The sequence below is a fragment of the Chamaea fasciata genome, unplaced genomic scaffold (genome assembly GCF_029207755.1).
Source record: "Chamaea fasciata isolate MVZ Bird 193981 ecotype frontalis unplaced genomic scaffold, bChaFas1.0.hap1 SCAF_3, whole genome shotgun sequence".
NCBI classification, from domain to species: domain Eukaryota; kingdom Metazoa; phylum Chordata; class Aves; order Passeriformes; family Sylviidae; genus Chamaea; species Chamaea fasciata.
This window is the reverse complement of record NW_027094088.1, coordinates 77,813,968-77,835,622: the sequence shown is the minus strand read 5'-3', so window position 1 is coordinate 77,835,622 and position 21,655 is coordinate 77,813,968. Positions and strand designations below refer to the sequence as shown.

At 40.7% G+C, this 21,655-nt stretch overlaps 1 protein-coding gene across 1 annotated transcript; it reads right to left on the bottom strand.

The window, feature by feature from the left end:
• Positions 1-1,791: 1,791 nt before the first annotated feature.
• RRAGD (Ras related GTP binding D) lies at positions 1,792-21,292 on the bottom strand. Its single transcript, XM_066179564.1, has 7 exons — positions 20,980-21,292; positions 14,145-14,440; positions 13,538-13,737; positions 12,448-12,562; positions 6,544-6,686; positions 4,626-4,774; positions 1,792-2,705 (listed from the first exon to the last, which is right to left on the bottom strand). Exons 1-7 carry the CDS (start codon positions 21,125-21,127, stop codon positions 2,554-2,556), a joined length of 1,203 nt encoding a protein of 400 aa, XP_066035661.1. The 5' UTR covers positions 21,128-21,292; the 3' UTR covers positions 1,792-2,553.
• Between the last annotated feature and the right edge of the window lie 363 nt (positions 21,293-21,655).

The following is a 21,655-nucleotide window of genomic DNA, read 5'->3' as shown; positions in this document are numbered from 1 at the left end:
TTTCTGGTCAACTTCAATGATAAAGAAGAAATGGAGATTCATGAATCAGGTGCTTTAGAAATACTGGACTATTTGGAAAGTAATTACTTCTTCCACAATTTCTAATATTAGAAACAGTGTATCAACACTGCCTTAAGTGGCTCTTGTAGCACATAAGGTGTTTAATTTCTTTAAAATAAAAACTAGAACCTCAATAAAATTTAAAAGACTTTTTAAAAAGTAAAATCAAGTTTTAAAATACGTTCTTAAAAAGAACCTTGCATGCCTCACTCAGTGCTCAATCACTTCAGCTAGAACATTAGAAAATGATTACTCAAAAATGAAATGAGTCATCACCTAACCTGAAAATACCAAAGTTCAATACTAAAACTAATGAATTTTTAACATTCTTTCAATTTTATATTTGAAACATAAGTAATCTGATGAAAATTACACTTTCTCTGATAAAATCCAATTGGCAGCTTTATGTTGGCTAAAGTCACCTTCACTCAATTATGCTAGATAGTCCGTTCCAAATTCTAGAGGGGGGCTTCGAGATAACTTCACTATCTTAAACAAGTTGATGGTCTCTAATACAAGGGCAAGCATGGCCACAATGAAGTCAGGCCAAATATATGGAAGCTACATTTAATTATGACTCATACCATAGCCACTATGATGAGGTAATTTACACACACAAAAAAAATCTGGCCCAGCCTGGTAGGTGTTCTTAGTCCCACATAGCCGCCTACACCTGGTGGGGCAAAGGGAGGACAGAGATTGTGACCCAATGGGGGATCTCAACACAATGAAAGACAAACACACGGCCAGAAATTATGGCAGCCCTTCAATGAAAGTCCTGTAGACTGGAAAGCTGCCAAAAAGTGTCTCTTACCTATCACAGCTTTGGTGAACTCTGGAAACAGCTTTGTATTACTTTAACTGAGGGGCTAATCAGAAGAATTGCCCTCAACTAAGATTATGGGTGGTGACAGTACCAAAAGGAATCTGAGCTCTGTGTTTTTGAAACACTCTGATTTGACTACAGCTACTGTCACTGTTCTTCACATCAGCATTAGGATTAGTGGTTTTTCACTATTATCAGAATTTCTTCCCTTCCTGAGCCCCTAGAACTGCATAACTTATCATACTACTCTTGACAGGGCTATTGGTTCTATCTTCCTGCTCACTTCCAGAGCTATTTTGGCTAGAGGCAGATTAGCTGTGAATAAGGTACATTTCCCCTTACCTGTTTCTGGTGTATAGCAAGCTGCCTCCCATTCTGGTCAAGTTCTTCTCACTGCCAAAAGCTGCCAACAAAACCACTGGACTGCACATGCAACTGGTAAAAATTTGAGTTTCCTTTCCATCTAGAAATTATATTTTTGAATCACTAATTAAACAAAAACACTGAATACAGAACATGGAAAGTAAGTGTTACTTCTTTTTCAGTTTGAGAGTGCTCTGCTTTCCTGGCTGATCATGCGGTAAATCTGCCCATGTTCAATATTACAATAAAAAGTAGTGATGTAGGCTGATCATTACAGCAGGTAGATTGTCCAGTCCTCATTTTAATGATCTCATCTTGATTTCAATCACAGATGTACCCCTGTTAGAGGGAATCAGAACCCAGTGCTCACACCTTTATGACTTATCAGTACATCAGAACGCCAGGGTGGAAATACATACAGATTCTTCATTGCACCGACTGTACACGTGCAGGCTCTCGACACAAACTTAGTAATGTAAATCCAGCCATACAGATACAACATCCTCCTCTGAAGCCTTATAAAAATACCAGTGCAACATAAAGCCATTTTACAAAACAATCATCTTTATAGAAAGGTATTTTAGTGGTATATGCTGAGGTAAATAATAAAACCAGACCCAAGAGAGGGCATGACCAGTGTTAAGGAGAACTCTGGATGAAATTTGGCCAAAAGCCTGTTTTATAAAAGCTAAGACTTACCTACCAGTTACGATCCCTGGTAAGGTGCTTATTGCTGTAATACTTCAATATTATTCTTCAGTTTACAAATTGAAAAATATATGAAATTAGATCTGTATGAATGTTAGGTATTAGCTGTCACAAATTTAAAAAGGCATTGTACCAAGTTTTCTTAATTGTTTACTAACCAATTTGATTGTAGCAGGTAAATAAACTACAGCATACATTTTTCCTGACACCATGCATCAAAATCACCATAAAAACTAAGTTTATCAAAGTCCAAGTCCACAAGGAAAACATGAAAAAGTGCAAATTATGTACCCAGTATTTCTGTCACAGCTGTTTTTTTTTTTCAATATGGCATGAAAAAGGTTTACAGCATATATTAAGAAAATTCTTACAAGTGCTCACCTCAATGTTTATATATACAACATTTTGCTCAAAGTGCTCACTATATGAAAAAACCGATTGGATAAAAATATTTAAACAGTGCTTTCTGAACGTTCAGGGAAAATTCATATAATACATCAGTCCCATTTGTTTTCCTCTTCACTCAGTGCAATGAGATGCAGAAGTCACATCAACTTCATGAAAACTTTTCTTGCCACATTGCCAGAAAACCTCAGTTACAGGGGCATTCTTGGTGTCCCATTGGGAGTGGGTCTTTTGTTTTTTTGCAGATGGCTTTGATGTTTTCGAGATCTTACTACTTTCATTCTTACTTCAAAAACTTCTTGTATGGCTTTTCGAAAACAATGGAAATTGTAGTCTATTAATCCTACAGAGACAGAAATGTTTTACATATTAATAAAGACATTAATATAAATAAGGTAATGAAAACATCGCTTATATTCTATGTTTAGTGAAGTACCATACTCTCTGTCTGGAGGCCATATTCAGTGAACTGTCCAGGAATTCTTTCTATAGTAAGCAAAAGCACATTTGATAAATACAAATAATTCAGTAAGGATTACAGCTTGATACTCTGTCTGCTATTAAATATACTTGCAAGTTTTAAGAGAAAACAAATAGAAGTTCATTGGCAGGTAACAGATCCTTAATTTAACAAAAGGCTTTGAAGAAGTGCTCAGTATACTAGAAGAAAAACTGAAATCTTTCATAAAATACGGTTTCATTTTGGAAATCTGCTTTACAGAATAACTGTGATAAAAATAAGTAGCATCTATTAATCAAGAAGTGTTCGTTTTTTGACAATACATAAACTTTGGATACTTGATAGAACCATTACCAAATCTCAGCCAGCTATATTTCATCTTACACTGTAATTAAAAAGTAACACAATAGACGTGCTGTTAGATTAGATACTTACATAATAGGCAGATAACATTACCATGTCAGTGGGCTGAATGTGATCCCACAGTAAAGCTGTAAAGCCATATTGGTAGTCAACTGGAAGACTTACTGAGTGCTACAATTCTGTATATACCACAATACAAATTTGAATTTTGGTACTGAGCTCATGACCTCATTCATTGTTAATGCCATAAGCTTTCTTAACTCAAATACTGCAGCATTTTCCACTTCAATATCCCTAACAGGAGATACATATTTTTAAGTTGTTTAAATCCACCACGTTACGCTCTGGATTTTTTTTTCCCAGGAATTGTTTTCCATCTCCCTACAGTTCAGACAAAATATTACTTGGAATTCATGAGGCACAAAAAGCTCATCTCCATTATAATACCCGAATGGTACTGCAGAAGAGTGCAAGTGTCCCAACTAAGCGGACACAACAACCTCACACAGTTATGGACAAACCCTAATGGATGTTTATTCCACATGGTGTCTTTCTGAAACAGTCCTGTTAGTAAGTATGCAAAAGTAACACTTTTTATGCTTACAACAGAAAGTGACTGGATCCGATTTTCATATGTAATAAAGGTGGTTGCAGTATGGAAGAGACATCTGACCAGTTTAAGTTCTATCAAAAGCTCAACAGGCTGTCAAAAAGCCCAGCAGACACCGTACAAGTGCTGCATTCACACACACACACACCAACACTGACTGGTGAAATTACTATCACTAGATGGGGCATACAAGCCCAGATGACAGCTTGCTCTTCTGCTGCTGAGTTTTGATCTCAGGGCAGGCCACAAAGACCAGCAGCTCAGCGAGTGAGCAGAGAGGTCATGAACTAAGGGTTCAATATTGAGTTTGAGCAGGATCAGAAGGATAACAAAGAAATTTTATGCACTTTAACTGTAAAGTATTAAAGCACTCCTAAATAGGACTAGGTCCTAAACATGCAATTTTTCAAAAGCCTTGCTTCAGATATAAGAAAAGCAAGAACATTCTGTCAGTTTCAAAATTTTTCCCTTGGTTATTGCAGGCAAGCTGTTCCCAATGTGCATGCTGGTGTCAACAGGTACAAATCAGTGTCAGTCAAGATAAATTAACAGTCTGCAGTTGCAAGTGGAAGCTTTACTGCCTTGGATGTAAACTTTCAAATGCTTTCATATCAGAAAGTTGTCAAAGAAGTTTATGATTTCATCCCATCTCAATGCCTGAACGAGTACTTTCATCCCTTTAAAAATGTTATGTAAGCTTTATCAAGCTGTACTTACCTCAATATTTACGATACAGTTAGAAACTGTTATCAGCTAATAACAACCTCAGTTATTCATTAACTTACTCATATAAGAGAAAATTAATGCAATACTACAAAAGGGGAAAATACCTTTTCTCTCAAAGCTTTCTTCTCTGACAAAACAAACAAGAGCGAGAAATTTTGTCACCTCTTTTAAATAAAGGACAGTTGTATTATTCAGTTTTATGATTGCCATTGATTCTTTGTCATAAGGAGTTCCAGTGCCATCATCTTTAAGCCTAAAGAGCAATATTCAAACAAACAAATAAGAAAAGATAAGACACCAGATTAGCTAGTAACAGAAGTACTGAGACATTGGTTCTCTCACCAAAAAATCTCAAACTTTATGAAATCTTCATTTTAATCTTTCAGGGAGACTCTTCTTCATAATACACACTACATAAACTAAGAAGACAAAGAGAATAAATTGTTTATCCCATCACACACCAAACTTAGATCTGGGGCTAGAAATCAGATCATTTGATTGCCAAGTCCCTGAACTGGAACCTTATTTTTTCCTCTGTAAGTAACCACCCATTTACCACACGGCTGCTTTGTCGTTTAATCAGTGTTTTATACTATGACTTATCATAAACATGTTAAAAAGTAGGTCTATACTGATAACTCCAAATGCAGTAACCTTGCTTGAGCGGTAGCAGCTGACTGATAGATTAAGACATCATGAGACTTTCCTCATAAGATGTTGGCTTTTGCAACATCATATTATGAAAAGAGATTTCTCATTCACAGATGCTGAGTCATGATAATCACTGTATTATGTTTTTGTACATTGTAACGTTGCAATTTTAGCCTCATTCCTGAATGCACACACAGATATAGTTAAATGGATAGTTATCATCAAGTCCCAGAATGATTAGTCTCAATAATATATTAAAGTGGCAAGTTGCACAGATGCTCCAGAAACAGAGGACAAGAAATGAATTGTAATATCATGTCTTTAGTCGGTGGCTAAAAACAGCAAGCAGATCTCTGGTGATAAAATGCTAAATGGCTACACAACGACAGTGGCAGAATGGTATTTTGTAAATAAAGTGCCCCACAAATGATGTTGTATAGATAATAATTAAATGCACACTCTTTTGAACTACACAGAAGAATCTTTCTCTTAATAAAGATCAGCATCCTTTATTTTGTATCTCTGTAAAACAAGCTCTTACACAGTTACTCAAGTGATGACTCCAAAATTTGAAACACACAACAGAATATACAAACTTCAGAGATTTTAGGTTAAGTATTCAATAGTTGTTGTTCCAGAGCTTATTGCACATCTGCACCAGCATTCTCCCTTGTACCTTCTCCAAGAGTGTAAAAGTCTGTCAGTGGGTACAAATGCAAAACTACCCCAGCCTACCACTCTCGAAGCATGTTGTGCATTGGCCTCCAAGTGTAAGCATCTTAATGCACTCATTCTTAATGTGCCCCTGCCTTTCCCAGGAATGGCTGGCATTACATTTGGCCAAGGGCCAAGCTGCTGAACACCTAACTTGAAAGGAGATGTACATGCCAGCCCAAGAGATTTCCACTTGTTAATGTACAAGAAGGGGAAACTGAAAAAAAACCCAGAAAGGTCATGTAGGGAATAGGGGACAAATAGAGAACTGAAGTGAGAGTGAAACAACTGTCTGAGGCTATTAAATAAAACTAAATATGGGCGCACTTCTTTTTAAAACAGGAGGCATCCTTCTGTTGATTTCATCCCTAGGGAACAAAAAGATGATGCTTCCTTTTATTTTAGGTTGGTTTCTTCCACTTCTTCCTCCAAATAAAATTATTAGCATAGAAAGAGGAAGATGCTCACAAAGAGACTGAACAGGGAGCAATGCTTGTTGCTGGGAAGGATCAGTCCCTCAGAAGCCAGCTGTTTCCTCCTCCCCTGTCCTGGCAAATTACCCATTCTCATTATTGTTTATACTCATATCACTGTCATTTTGAGACTATTCAGATTCTCAGTACACAGCTTTATGGAAAACATTTACAATTTACTTACCCATATATACAAGAAATGTCAATCACAACATCTATCATATCACAGCAGAGCTCGTAAGTTTGCATATCCACTGGAGTGCTGTCTGTTGCAATATAGATCTTACTGACTACATCAAATAAAAATGCTTTTTCAATCCCAGAATTCTATTCAAGAGAAGAAAAAAAGAAAAATAAAGTGGAATCCATGTTTTCAAATCAACCCCAAGCTTTTCTGTTCCCTAACTTGCCTGTTATACAAAAAAGTTAGGCTAAAGAAATTAAATTGCGATCAAGCTCATTTTCAAAGAACTATACATACAGCACTGTTGTATTTGCAGCAAACCATAATGCTCACAAACCTTCCAACAGTTTCTGCCTCTGAGCAGACATAATGCCAAGTGACACTCCCTAACTTCACCTGGAGAGATTACATTTCTTTTCAGTGGAAAATGCAGGGGGGCAAAGGGGGAGCAGAAAAATCTTCCAAGTTCAAGCTTTTGGTGTTTTAATTGTAGCAACAGACATAATAGAAAGCTGTAATAAAGTTATTCTAGCTGGCATATGAGAAGATAGAAACAAAGGGAAGAAAACGCTGATGGACACAGAAGACAGTATTGTTCAGGAACTGATCTCTCAAGGAAATGAAGACAGTTTTTCATTGCAGTCTGTAGCTGTTCTACTGTCTGGTTCAGTAGAACATCCTTTAGCATCACAGGAGAGAGACCAGCGTTTTGATGGTGCCTTAGGTTTCATGTAGCACTGGTGGTTAAAGCCATGTTTAAAATGCTAAGGCTTGCTAAAGTGATGACAGCTATGTTCCTGTCATCCTGCCAAGCTGATTAAGACACTCTCCATACTGGAGATGCATCGTATTCACAGCTCTGAGAAGCTAGCCAGGAATGCTAGCCCTGACTCTGTGTAGATAATGAAAAGTGCTACAAGCCTCTGCTTCCTGGGGAGGAAAAAAAGTATACTGCTTAACTGAAAACAGTAGCCTTACTGGCTGATGTCAAGGGGTTACACCTGCACAGCTGTCCCAGGATGAAAAAAGGGGCTATTTCCCAGTATTGCTAAAGCACAAGCTATAAAATACTCCTCACTATCCACCAATATGGGAAGACAAGCAACTTTCTCCATCCAACTGAACTGTCTCCATATATGGGATTCCCATTTTAACATGCTTTGGGACTGCTGCCACAGTAGTTCTGTAACCACCAAAAACCACAATGAAAATCCCTAATCAGTTTTAATAGTTTCAGCTTCTTTTGTACAGTTACAGAACTTTTCCATTTTTTTTCTTCCTTCTTTTCTAAGTCAACTATTGAACACATAGTTAGGAACTAAAGTGACTCTCCTGTTTTCCATATTTCCTGAAATAGGCAGAAAAATTTCCAACACTAGATATGCTACTCAACAATGGCCAGTAGTATTTTGGGCATTTTCTTCTTAAAGAGGCGTCATTCTTCCATCACTGCACACAGAGCTAAGGCTGCAAACATCCATTAGTAATGACAGAGTATAGAGGTGAATTTCTTGTATTTCATAATGGAAAAGACTCTCTGAGTGGCATATTTCAGCAAGTCAGTAATAAAAAAATATTCAAAACAAAGCATACACTGTGGATACCTTAGGTAGATGGGCTGAAGCACAAGATGTAGAAGGAGAGTCTCAGAGAAATAGCTTTGTTCAACCTGAAGAAGACTCATTGCTATCTACAGATACCTAATGTAAGGGTTCAGAGAAGCCAGAGCCAAACTCTTCTCAGAGCTACAATGTTGAAGGACAGAAGCCAAAAGGCACAGGCTGGAATTCTGACTTGATACAAGAAAAAAAAAAAACATTAACATAGGAGTGGTGAAAGATTAGGAGCATGCTGACCTTAGAGTTTGTAGTGTTTCTATCCTTCCAAATGCACAAAACTGAACTGGACCCATCCATAACCAACTTGGTGTAATTGGCCTGACTCTGAGGAGCAGCTGACCTCTAAAGGTCCCTTTCAGCTTACATGGTTCCATGACTCTGTGTTCTTTCAGCACAAAGAACAAAAATGTATGCATATTTATGCTGGTCGTTCTGGCTGCATATGGGAGTTCTGTAATTTTGCTTTTTAAATAGTAATTCTGACACAGTTCAACAGATCCTGTCAAATAAGATGAATTACAAGACTCTCTTGAAATATCATGTAAGTACATAGCTGTAACTCATTGCCAAAATTGTACTGGAAAATACAAGTCATTTCAGACAGAAGAAGCTGAAACTGAAAGAAGCCGTGCAGTGTCATTCATGAGAAGTCAATTACTGCGTTTTGTATTACGTAAAGAGAGACGCAGCAACATTTTCAGCTGTACAGGTAAGATGCCCTTTAAATTATTAAGATGCCAGTGACAACATAGTAACGTTTTACAATGAGAAGTGATTTTTCCATCTCAGAGCTCCAGGTGCTGCAGCCCACCTGTACTTGCAGTGACAGTTCAGAAAGTTTTCTGAACGTTTGTTGTGAATGTCTTGAGACGGTTGCCATGCCAGCAGTTATACCTGCTGGTTAAGGGCAGAAATTGGTCTCTTATCATAAACCATACTTGTTTCCAATTGCAACTGATCCATTGTGGTAGGACCTGCTGAGAAACTGCACATATTTGCTTCTCCAGAACTTTGTATGGTGACAGAAACCTTTGTGAAATGGTAGGATGGATTGCCAGGAGTAGTAACCACTAAATTTACCCACATGCCTTCAAATATTTCATTTGCCAGGGTTTTTAACACAACTGTAACCGAAAAATCAAAGGATTTCCCAGAATTTTTGTGTGGAAACTACTCAACACTCCATCCCGCACCCGCTACCCCTAGCCTGCAAAAAAATCCAAACAGAAAGGGTAGAAACAATAATAACAAGTCATAAAAAAACAGGAAAAGGTGGATAAAAAGTACTGTTCAAAGAGACATTTCATCATTAATGCTTAGGGAAAACGACAATAAGAAATCAACTGTTTCTGTTACTAGAGCTGGTGGGTTCCTTACTGAATGAAAGGCTGCCATTGATTAAATGAGAGCAGGGTCTGAATAGGCACCAGTTCTCTCTGACACAACCCTATAGTCTGCAGAGAAGATGCAACATGTGCTAAAAGCACTCTGATTTGATGTAAGAATATTCCATGGTTAATCTGAACCAAGCGAGTCATTATGAAAAATCTGCAATGAATATATGAAATTTTATTTTGGATAGGTAAAAACCATGAGGTACTTGAAATTCAAACAACGTTTCTCAACTATATGGGGTGTGATGAGACAGTTTCTACTCCTTAAATAGAATGGGTTCAGTAAAAGTGGTAGTTTTCCTCCGGTTGCTAGGATAGGTAAGCAGGCTTGTCTTTTCTGTCTTTAATGTATGAAAGTAAGCCAGCATTTGGCCCTAAAAAGCGACTCTCAAAAGAACTTAAGAGGATATTGCCTGTCACACCCAGTTAGCAATGAATTTTGGACAATAATTTAAACATGCCTTACATCACACAGCAGATTTCATGAATTAATTTCAAGCATGACATTTGGAGATTACAAAATTTAAATCATTAAATAATCAAAACTGTGCATAATTTTATTTATACTATAATAATTTGGTTTTTTTAATACATACTTTTTACTATCCCTCAAAACAACCAAACAACCCTCAAATGAAAATTCGGTTTCCCAGTTTCCCATGTCACACAACTTGATTGGTTGATAAGGCCACAGTAATTAAGAAACAGGCATCCTTCTATATGAAGCTGGTGTGTTAGGTAAGAGTAATGTGGTTTTTGAGTGCCAGTTATTTAATGACTTACAAGCAGTTACATTAAAGAATGCAGAAGCAGTATTATCACACTGATGGTTCCTCCAAACATGCTCACACACTGGCGTTATAAACTTGGGCAAAAACCTGCTGTGAACTTAAGAGAGATAGCAGATCTATTTTTGTAATTGTCAGCTTTTTGTGTTGGAAGTCTCCATGGCATAAATGAAAGCACTTCCTAATGAATGCTGCTGCAAAACCGAAAGTAGAACACTAATACACCCACACCCTGATATCCAACACATTGGCTTCCTGAGGTAAGGCAGGACCAAAATCCATGCCAAAATTTGTTACTAATTTGCCAAGGTAAAGAGGCACCCCTAACTAATTGTATGAAGGAGAATTATGTTTAATCTTCCTGTGGTTGCAAATAGTCATTCTGAGTCTCTCTGTCTACAAACAGAAAATACTTGTAAAAACAGAAAGCATGCTGAGGACATAGTGATGCAGCTACACATGGCCCTAGGTCACTAAGAAACTGGAGCAAAGAAACAGCCCAAGACTCTTTGCCACACTGAACAGGGGAGACAGCACACCTCCCTCATTTTCTGGACTTCCCATTTATTTGAAATACTTGTTCTTCCTTACAAACTATACCTGATATTCTAGGTATGATTGGAGCTGGGTGTTCCAGGCACACAAGCAACTGTCATCAGTCACCCAGGAAGCTGCCTGCACTCAGTTCATTTGGAGATTCTGTACAAACCCTTCACCAACTCTAAACAGTGAGGAGACGCCATGCAGAGATCTGACTCACATTGAGTGACTGGAGTGACTCTGGCATAAGAATTATTCAGAGCTATTATTCAGACAGCTTTCTCTGTAAAACCATGTGCCAAAACCACTATCTAATTGTTCTAGAATTGTTGTCATCATTTCTTCACTACCTTTGTGTCATGGAGTTTTAAGACTACACGATAATACCCAGTATACAGTCCAGCTGTTTTGGAAGAAGCAGATCTTTGTAGCAAAGTAGACATTATGAAACAGTATAAATATGCTGTTTAATAGTAAGAGAATAAGTTTTGGAATGACCTTCCTCTATTCCTAGCTTTCCCTTTCACATCCAACTTTTGTCTCTCTCCATTTTCACTCTGAGAAACCATGAAGTCTAATTTTATCTTACAGGCAGTTGAATGATATTAAATAATTTCTTATGTCAAAACCACAAAAAAGTATCTTGCTTGGAAATTGAAGCTTCAGAAATTAGTGCTAGATGCCAAGTGCAAAATTGGAATACTCTGAGAAAGGGTGCAGTTTTCGGAGCCACTATGACCTGATTTAATGACCACTAAAACAGGGAGTTTCCCCTTTTCACAACCTACTCACTGTGCTCCCCTTCACTTACTGCCCCATGTTTCCATCTCTTACCTTGTGTCAGAACAAGAGCATGTCGGACACCTCCATCATCTGCTTTTAACTAAATTAAACAGCACATAAGTGCATAGTATAGTAATCCCATGAGGGAACAGGTGAGTGTCAGAACCAGTGCAGAGGAAAGGAAGGGATCAGACATACAGGAAGAGTGAAGCAAGCAATCTCTTCCACAGTGGTAACAAACCACTAGATATACAAAACTCCCTAACTGGCCTTCAGAGTAACTATGGAAGGGGTGAAAGTTGTGGTGGACTCTACGCCTAACGATTTCACCACATAAGAAGATTTTCTTAAGCTCAGTAAACTTCCAATAAAAAGTGAAATTAATTCCAGGAAGCACTACAGACAGCTCGCCATATGAGGTCAGACTAGATTATATTCTTTTAAATATTTATTCATACAAGTTTTAAGTGCAACTTGAACAACTACATGCAGCACAGACTTTTGCAACATTCAGAGTGATGTTACAAGCAGAAAAGTGATGGCTGCTAACCCACTTTACGTGACTCAGGAAATACTGTGAGTATCTCAGCAGCTCATCAATGCTGTTTAATAGACATGGAGGTGAGGCCAAGCTGTATGGAGGTGCTTTCAGCTAAGTTCTTATAATTTCTCTGAGAGTTCACATTGCTCATGATTTCTAAGAAGGCAGTGAACAGAGTATCTGAACATGCATGCTGGACATTGCCAGATCTACAGACAAAGGATATAGTAAGTACTTACAGAAATAAAGATGTTAAGCAGGTTTTCCAGTGTTGGGAGCTGTGGAATCAGTTTCTGTACCACTTTGCTAAATGCTTCAAATATAGAATGATCATATATGCTTGTCAGATAAAAGCTGGAAAAAAATGTCACCAATTTTCCTTTTAGCCACACACTGTGAACATAATGTACCTTTCATAATATGAGTGAAATAAAATATTGTCAGACAGTAAGTGCCTACACTAATGCAATTACCCCCTGTGATCAAAAGTCATGATATGATTGAAGCACAGGACTTCATCTCTATACTGAAAAAACCCCCACCTAGACACTGAAACCTAGAACTTGATGTAGAACTTTTTAATGCAACTCCCACGCTGGTATTCTTACAAAAAATATTTATCGAATTTCAAGAGAGGAGTATTACTGAGTATGTCTTCGTGATCTACTTTTTAGAAGTTGTGGACCCACTTATCAGTGCAGCGATGCAGTCGAGTAGTTAAGAGCTTTGAAGAGCTGGCATGTTTATGGACCAGGCCTCTTTGTTTAATAAATTTGTATTTAAAGTGCTAAGAAAGCCATGACAACTTGATGTCCTCTGGTTCCCAGTCTGCAAAGTCCATGGCTTGTCACTATTTGGTACAGTAACCCATTTTACCAGAAGACACAAGGCAAAGATACAGCACAGGTCTTCCCAGGTGGCTCCAAGCAGGCTGCAGCCCTGAGGATTAACTGACTGGGAGGGGACCACGTGGCAGAGAGCTTTCAAAGAAAGCAAAAGTGACGTAGTGGCATATACACTCCACTGCCTGGAACACTACTGGTTGTTGTCACTGTCCAAGCCAACTTATTTCAAGACAGCAACTGCAGCAAAAACTGATAGGATTCTGGCATGTTTGTCATCTGTTATTAAGCAGCTCTCCATTTTTCCCTTCAAGACAGCAATCAAGAATAGGATACTTTGGCTCAGGTCAAATGCAGTATCTCTGATTATCCCTTTTCTTCATATATCAAAAGCACATTGCCTGCTACTTCAAGAGGACAGAAAATGGTAACTTGTCAAATAAGCTGCTCCCCTCTTTAGCATTCTCTGCACAGCAACTTTTCTCACCTGAGGTGAATCTTCTCCAATCCAGCATCTGCAAGGTCATCATTTGCCCTCTGGTGAATATCCCTCTGTGTTTCAATCTTGTGATCATCGGATAAACCATCCACTTTATGGATAAAGATTTCAAAGTTGATATCTGGATTCACTTTATAGGCTCTGGTCACAGTAAGATGCAGCCGAGCTAATGCTTCCATATAATCATCCTAATAAAGGATAAAGAAGAGCTACAAGTTAGGAAAGTATTTAATAAATATATATTAAGTTTTATGATACTTATTTTTAGATAGTACTACAGCTCAACAACGGCTTGATTTTTTTAATGTTTTAAAAGTAGAAGCCTGAGCCTACATCCAGCATGTGCACCAATCTCATGCTGTCAGCACTTAGGAATCTGAGCAAGAACCTTGAGATGTTAAAACAAATTAGTTAACTTCTGAACACACTGCAGAGAGAGATTAAAAATAGCCAAGCAGCTCTTCAAGTTTTAATGATTTCTTTTAATGTGTGTTTGTGATGTAGATTATTTATTTGCTTTGAAAAAACCTTTCAACTCATTTGTCTATTGCTGAAGGAAGAAAAGAAAAAAGTAGCTTAAAGCCTCTTTTTTTACCTGAGAATCAATAACAAATATCAGTGCTCCAGTGCCTCTGAAAATCATCTCATAATCAAATGTGGGGTCAAAGAAGTCAATTTGCCCAGGAAAATCCCATATCTGAAAGTTGACAAAGGAGCTGTTGGAAACATCCTCTCTGCAGATCTTGTTTGTGCTCTCCAAGAAGAGAGTCTCATTCGGCGACATTTTGTGAAAGACAACTTTCTGAATGGAAGACTTTCCACTTCTTCTCAGTCCCATGAGTAGGATTCTTGGCTTAACTTCAGTACTGAAGGGATCGTTGAAATCCAAAACTGAATAAAATCACAGAAGAAGAAAAGAAATATACTATGGCAATATAATTAGTAACCACCAGATAACATGCATTTAGTATTTATTTTCACAAAAATTTTATATTAATTTATGCAAATGTTACCAATGTTTAGGTTTAGAGAGCAGTGCTACATGCATTTTGACTTGAATGATTTGCCCCTTAGGGTACACTATCAGAAAATCTACTTCACACCTCCAAGACAGAAACTGCAGAAGGCTTGACTGCTCTGTTTGTATGTGAAAAAATCTGTTATCACACACAGACATCTTAAAATATCTAATTTTACTCTAATTAACACTATGCCACATATATTCTTCTTTTCAAGAGTATCAACTGATAACAAATACCCTTTCCAGCAGATAGCTACATCACACTGCTGGAAGAACAGAGTAAGACTGTATTAAGTACCTCTGCATGATCTTTCTACCCGAGAGCTTCCTTCCTTTAAAATCAATCAACTAATAAACAAATAAATAAATGAAATCATACATGCAAGGAGCTACAGGAAGACTTCAACTCAGCAGGCATACAATGGTTCTATGTTGGAACTTACAGTACTGAGCTCATGAGGAGTCCTTTTCTAAGGTGCTTAGGATTTCACCTGCTGCTCAGTAATTTGTGTTACGATCTGTGAAGGTTTGTTATCCAATAAATAAGATTACAGCAAATCATCTGCCTATTTGCAAAACAAAGGACTGGGAACACGGGAGTTTCATTGCGTTACCTACCCCAGTTTTAAAGTGGCACCACTTTTTCTGGTGCTGATGCAGTTATATCATCATCAAGTAGTTCCAACAGAAAACTATGCTGTTATATCTGTAAGAACATGAATGTATAGCTATCTATTCCTGCAGGCACACCAACTTTAGCTTCAGGTATCTCTAATCAAAACACCTAAAGCAGTCCAAATTGCTGCATTTACTTGGCCTATAACTTTGAAATGCCCATTGGTGCTGAGGTGAAATGGCCTTATATGGCCTTTACATATAACTGCCCTTATATGTAAAAAGCTTTGAAACACCTCTGTGACTCTTCAGTGTCAAACACAAGCAACGCAAAAAAAAAAAAAAAAAAAAAAAAAAAAAAAAAAAAAAGAGTTGTCAGTGCTGAATCCACAGAGTACAACTCAGAGTAGAGAGAGGTCACATTTGAAATACTCATCACACAACAGGTTAAACATATTATCCAGTGAAGTTTGGTAGACCTTCTCCCACCCACGGCACTACAGACTATTCAGATCATACTTCATAGCACAACATAATTGCATTTCTCTTTCTTTTGTTCTGCTGGGATAAGTTTTGAATTGCAGAAAACTGGCACACATTTATTCACATGCATCATTCTTGAATATGCCCTGCATACATTAAGTGGTCAGCTTTACTCCCAAAATATGAAAATCCAAAACAAGAAACCTCATCAACAATTTGAACTTTACAATTTATTTCATAGTCTTATCAGCCAAAAAAGATGGAAAGCTAAACAGAATCCTTTGCCTAGGAGTATGCTTTGCACCCAGGGGTGGTGACCACATCTTGTGTCCTCTTGTGTGCCTGAAGCCTCAGTCACAGCTTTCAGAAACACAGGATCAGGGTATGTCTGCCAGGAGGGTACAGAACTTTGTCCAGGTCTGTTTGTGCCTCCCAAATTTGAGTGACATAGGAGTAGGGCTTTTCAAACTGAAGGTATTGCAGTGTTAGCATAAAACATCTCCTGGCACCATCTACTGGCTTGTGAGAGGTTGTGCCACTCAGTGCAGGGCCGTGTCACCAGTAAGTGACAGAAGTTTTCAGTTCATTATTGGAAGGATCCTGTCCATTTCAAATACAATTGAAAGGCCTTGGCAGGTATTACCACTTACTGCGGTCTTGCCAATTATCACACATGAACACTGCCAGGCAGGAGTGCATAGGGGAAACACTTTCAGGCAAAACAGGGATAGGTAACTCTGTAAGAAGCTCATCCTATAAACACAGCAATGGCCACTTCTGCTGATCTACACTCAACAAATTTAGGAAGTAAGAAACTGAGGTCAACATGCTCCTCTACTCTTCCCATCAACTTGAACACAGGTAGTACCTCCTGTGGCTGGGAGAAACATGTGCCTACAACACTTCACACCTCCAGAAGAATAATAGACATCTGCTCTAAGATGATGTAACGACATTTTATGTTTTGGGGGTACGGTCTTGTCAATAAACCAAACCAAATGTGCATGATTTAATGGTACATCCTCCATCTCACTCTGTTTTTTGGCCAGAAGAGAAAATAATTTATTCAAAGCTTTGTAAAGACTTTATAAAAGCATATAAAGAACAGTCTTCAAGTTGAGGCTTTACTGCATCTTTCAAAAAAAAAAAAAAGCCTCCCATTTGCTCTGCACACAACTGAACTTACGAAGTCTCATCTACATGGATTTGTACTTTGTGTCCCCTTCCTCTTCCCACCACAATAACACCAACTTCCTCCTGCATGTCTTATGACATCTCCAAATAATAGATATGACATGCTGCGGCTGATCTGGAGCTCAGCACATTTCAGCTGGCTACACTGTGGACACCCGTCTGCCAGCTGCTGCCACAGTGAACACAAAGCTGCTCACCTGTCCCTCTGAGACCACTTCATTTAGCTTCCTCCTCTCTTCCGAATGCAAATTTTCCTCAAACTTGTGGGAACTTAAAATAACCTTTGAGACATCTTTTGTTCAGATTTGGTTGAAGGTGGACAGCAGTTTCCAATATTCTGACCATTGATGAGACAACCAGAGGACAGGCTACCTACCTAACTCCCTTTTCTTTCAGAAACAAGCTAAAACCCCACATATATCTGAAGAAATATTTTAAATAATTTGGAGTTTTTATGCTGTGGTATCAAATTATACCAGGCTGTTAGATTTTTACTGACTGTAATGCTTAATAGCAGGAAATTGCTTTCTATTAAAGCCATACTAAAAAAAATGCAGCTGCAACTGCCAACAGAATTAGCCACAAGAAGAAGGAAGACCAGCTCTTCTGCTAGTAAGACTGTTACTTAGCTTTTGAAATCTTGCCAGTTCAAAGACAGGGAAATGTAAGAGTATCATCCAAACCTGACGAGATAGCAAGGCTTCTACAGCACTTCCCTCTCAGAGAGAGTCAAGAGATTACCTTATATGTAAAGGAATTGGACGATGCACTGCCTGCCCACATTCCTTTGCAGGAGTACATGACAACTCCTTTTTTAATTTGCCACAGAAATGCCAGTAGATGTATCACTGCAACTTCCCAGAGTAGGTTACTGAGTGAGATGATAATATGCCCAAGAGAAACACTAAACTCTTCTCTGTTCTATAACGGGAAAGAAAATTTTCCCTGTTGAGAGATGCAACACATTCCTGCTTCATTCACTTTTGCAAAGAGTAAATGTTGTAAAATGCCAGTCTCTAATGCATGTCAACAGCCCTTCATATTTCAGCTTTTCTAAGCAGCCATTAAGAACAGAAGCCATGCTGGTTAGAGGCCATTCCTTTGAAGTATTCATAATTTTAACTCAACAAACCCAAAAGCACTTTCCCCTAGAGAAGAGCTCAATTCCTTACAAAACTTCTGTTAACTGCAGTTGTGTCCTTGCTTATGGAGTGTGTTTTGCATGCATTGCAACATGCAGAAGAGCACAGCTCTGAGGAGTTGAGAACTGCACGTAGCAGTCCCGACCCGTCTCACCAGTACACAATGAATACCTTAGTACCTCCTTTATGCTATTGGATATATATAGATAGCTAAAACAGTTTTTGCAGCCCATCCTGAATTCCAGATCAATTGCAATTAATTGTCAAAGCAGGTAACTGACTATCTGTGCTTTGCAGGCGTATGGGATTGGGATGCTACATTCTGTACATCCCACCAGCTTTCAAATGTCCAAATAAAACATCACAGCTCATCTGTTCAAGTGACAAAAAGCCAAAAAGAATTATTTAGCTCACGTTACCATCCACAAAGTAACAAGCCTCTGAGTCTAGTTTTGAACTAATACAGCTAATAATGACTTTTTTTTTGTCCCCACTAATGCAGTTACATTAAGTTTAACCATTTCTGCGTAAAGAAGAGGTAGCAGTCCCAAACTTTCTACTCGTACCTTTAAACCCATTAATCTTGTAGCATTTCCAGTACTGCTGTGACTGTGGTATTTGCAGCACTTTGGATTCCTGTCAAGACCATGGCCTCCCAAAACACATACACTGAACACCTTCAACGCTAATGCTTCAACATTCAGGATGGGCTGAGGCTAAAGAGTTAACAGAAAAAGCTTGTATGCAATGAAGAAGGCTCTTCAGCTACAGTGGGTTCATAGACATTGCAGAAATACCAGGTGGAAGGAAATTCTTGTGGCAACAGAAAAGACTCAGAACCAGAAGACCCGGTTCCACGCTGCCACAAGTGCAGCACTCTACAGTGGTATGTCTTAAAGCCACTTCCTTGGACACTCTGCAGAGGGTTTTCCTGCTTCTAAACACTTTTTAATTGCATCCATAAAAAATATGACTAGACTTTATGTAAATTTAAGTGTTTTAAGGTCTCTGAATATGATCCGATGTGTAAACTAAGGACAAGAGCCATGGTTTCAGCATTGAAGCTGGAGACACAAACCCAATATAGGGTGAGGATGACCAATATGAAGTTTTGAAATCTTCTGCATGCTTAGAAGAAGAAATTATGCCTGTACTTTTAAGCCTGGCTTCTCTCTTCACCGTCAATAGCCATGCATTGAAGCAGTTCTTCTTATACTGCCCTTTTCAATCCTTCTTTGTAGAAAAGGCTGTGACACTGAATTCTGGACTGCTTGCTGTACAGAGCCAGGAAGAGAGGACAAAAAGAAAGGGGAAAGCCCCTTGCCCTGCAGCACAGTGTTACACAAAACACAGACCTGAATCCCAATCCCCTCCATTCCAGACGTTGTATGCCTCTTTCTCCAGAGAATTCAAAATGAAACAGAAAACCAGGGAATCTGGACAGTTAAAATGGATATTGTTTTAATCCTGTGTAAAATAATCCCTGTATAGACTGTCTTCTCCTGCTATTCAGGATGTAAAGGTTCTTTTCTGTTAAGTACAATATTCTGGTGTTACTATAAAGAAGCAATTGCAATTTTTAGCAGTCTAACCAGTTCCTATTCAAAAATATTCACATGAATTTGTCTGAAGACAGTATATGGGTTACTTCTCTACAGAAAATACTAAGTGTGGCACTAAAGAAACACATTAAATGTATTCTCTTTGCATCAAAATGAAGGCAATTCTTTGGCGGGTTCAAGTAAGACTTTATTTAATCTCAGTTACAGCTCTTACAGTCTAATGTTCTAATAGCTTTTAACCATGAAGGCTTATACTCAAAGCAATGACCTTCCTCCACTCCCCAAAATTACATTAGTCAGTGCACCACCTTCCATGGCAGCCTGGAGGACTGGGCCTTTAAGGAGAAGGGCTCCGCAGGCTAATATCGAAGTAGACTTAAAACATGTGGCCTTTTATTACACTCTCATAAAAAAAGCACTTCTTTTTTTATCCTATGATACTGAGAGCTCTCCAAGCTCCTTTGTGAAATATGTCTCAGAAGAATGAATTCAGGCTCTGAATGAACGCAACAGGCTCTGAGCTGGCATTTCCTTTTTCTACTGAATGAGACTGCTTTTCCTGGTAAGCCCGTCCTTCCCAGCATCACCATCCATACTGACACGGACATGCAGTGAGTAAGGCGGCTCCTCACAAGCGCAGACAGACGGACATTTAGCAGAGCCTGCCACTGTGGGACTGACACTCGCAGCTGCGGAGCAGCCCCGGACACAGAGCTGCGAGTGGCCGCTGCCTTTTATAGCGTGACACCCAACCCCCCACCTCCTGGGCACACTCGGGTCACATCATCAAGCTGTGGCCTCTAATAACTAATAACTCTCACCCCAGACATGAAGCATACTGGTGAGAAATCACACACGCACATTTTGCCTGCATTCCCTCTGCCTCCTCCCTCTTTCCCAACGCTTCCTGCTACCTGTCAGCCCTTGCCCTGCTTCTTCCTCAGCGCTCCCGGCACCCTCTGACCCATCGGGCACCCTGTCCCCGTCCCGGCCCTTCCCATGGCCACCTCCGCAGCATCCTCGCTCCGCCGGCCTCTCAGCGCCCAACCCCGTCCCCAACTGGGCCTGCCCTCCCTCTGGACGCCTGGTCTTCCCCGCACCGCTGACCCTGGCTCCCCTCGTGCCCCAAAGCCCGCGGGGAGCCTCGCCTCCTCCCTGACCCACATCCACGGGCCGCCAAACCTCACCTCCTGGCGGCGGCCCTGCGTGCCCCGCCACCGTCCCGGCCTCACCCCGACCCCCCCTCCGCCCCGCCTCACTCCACACCCGTACTCGTTGCCCGCCGCTCCCCCGCAGCCCCCTCCGAGCCCGGTGCTGCCCCTCGGCTCTCCGGGAGCAGCCGCAGCCTCCGCCCCCGCGGCCGCCGCCACGCCGCTCCCCGCCGCCCCTGCGGCCGCCGCGAGCGGCACTCACACGCCTCATCGCCGCCGCTCTCCGCGTCGCCGTCCGAGAAGGACTCGGCCCCGTCGGCGTAGCCCGCCAAGCCCACGATCTCCTCCTCCTCTTCCTCCTCCTCGTCCCCCTCTTCCTCCTCGGGCAGCTTCCTCGGCACCTGGCTCATGCCGGCCACGCTCCTCGCGGGGCTCCGCGGCCCCTCTGCCTGCGGCGGGCTCGGGGCGCGGGGGGCGCAGGTCCCGCGCTGGCGCCGCGCCCGCCGCCGCTCCCCTCCTTCCCCCCGCACGGCGCTGGCGGAGCGCGGCGCAGCTGCCGGCGGGGCGGGCGGGGAGGCGGCGTGACCCGCGTCACCTGACGCGCCCGGTCACGGGCCGCCAGGGCCTCTGCGCTCGCCCGGGCCCGCTCCCAAGCCCGGCCGCGCCGCTGGCACCCTAGCGCCGGCGGGCATAGCCGGGCGCTGCGGGCTCACCGGCGGGCCCCGGGCCTGCCGCCGCCGCTCGCCCCGGCCCTGCTGTCCCGGGAGACACCCGTGGGAGCGGTGCACAGGCGAGGCGCTGCCCCTGGCGTGCGCGGCGCCGAGGGGGGGGCCAAACGGAGTGGCCAGGTGCGCCCGGCAGCGGCAACGATGGCACCTGGCGTTTCTATTACAAGCATCCCTGCTCAGAATCCTTACAGTCACAGAATCAAATAGGTT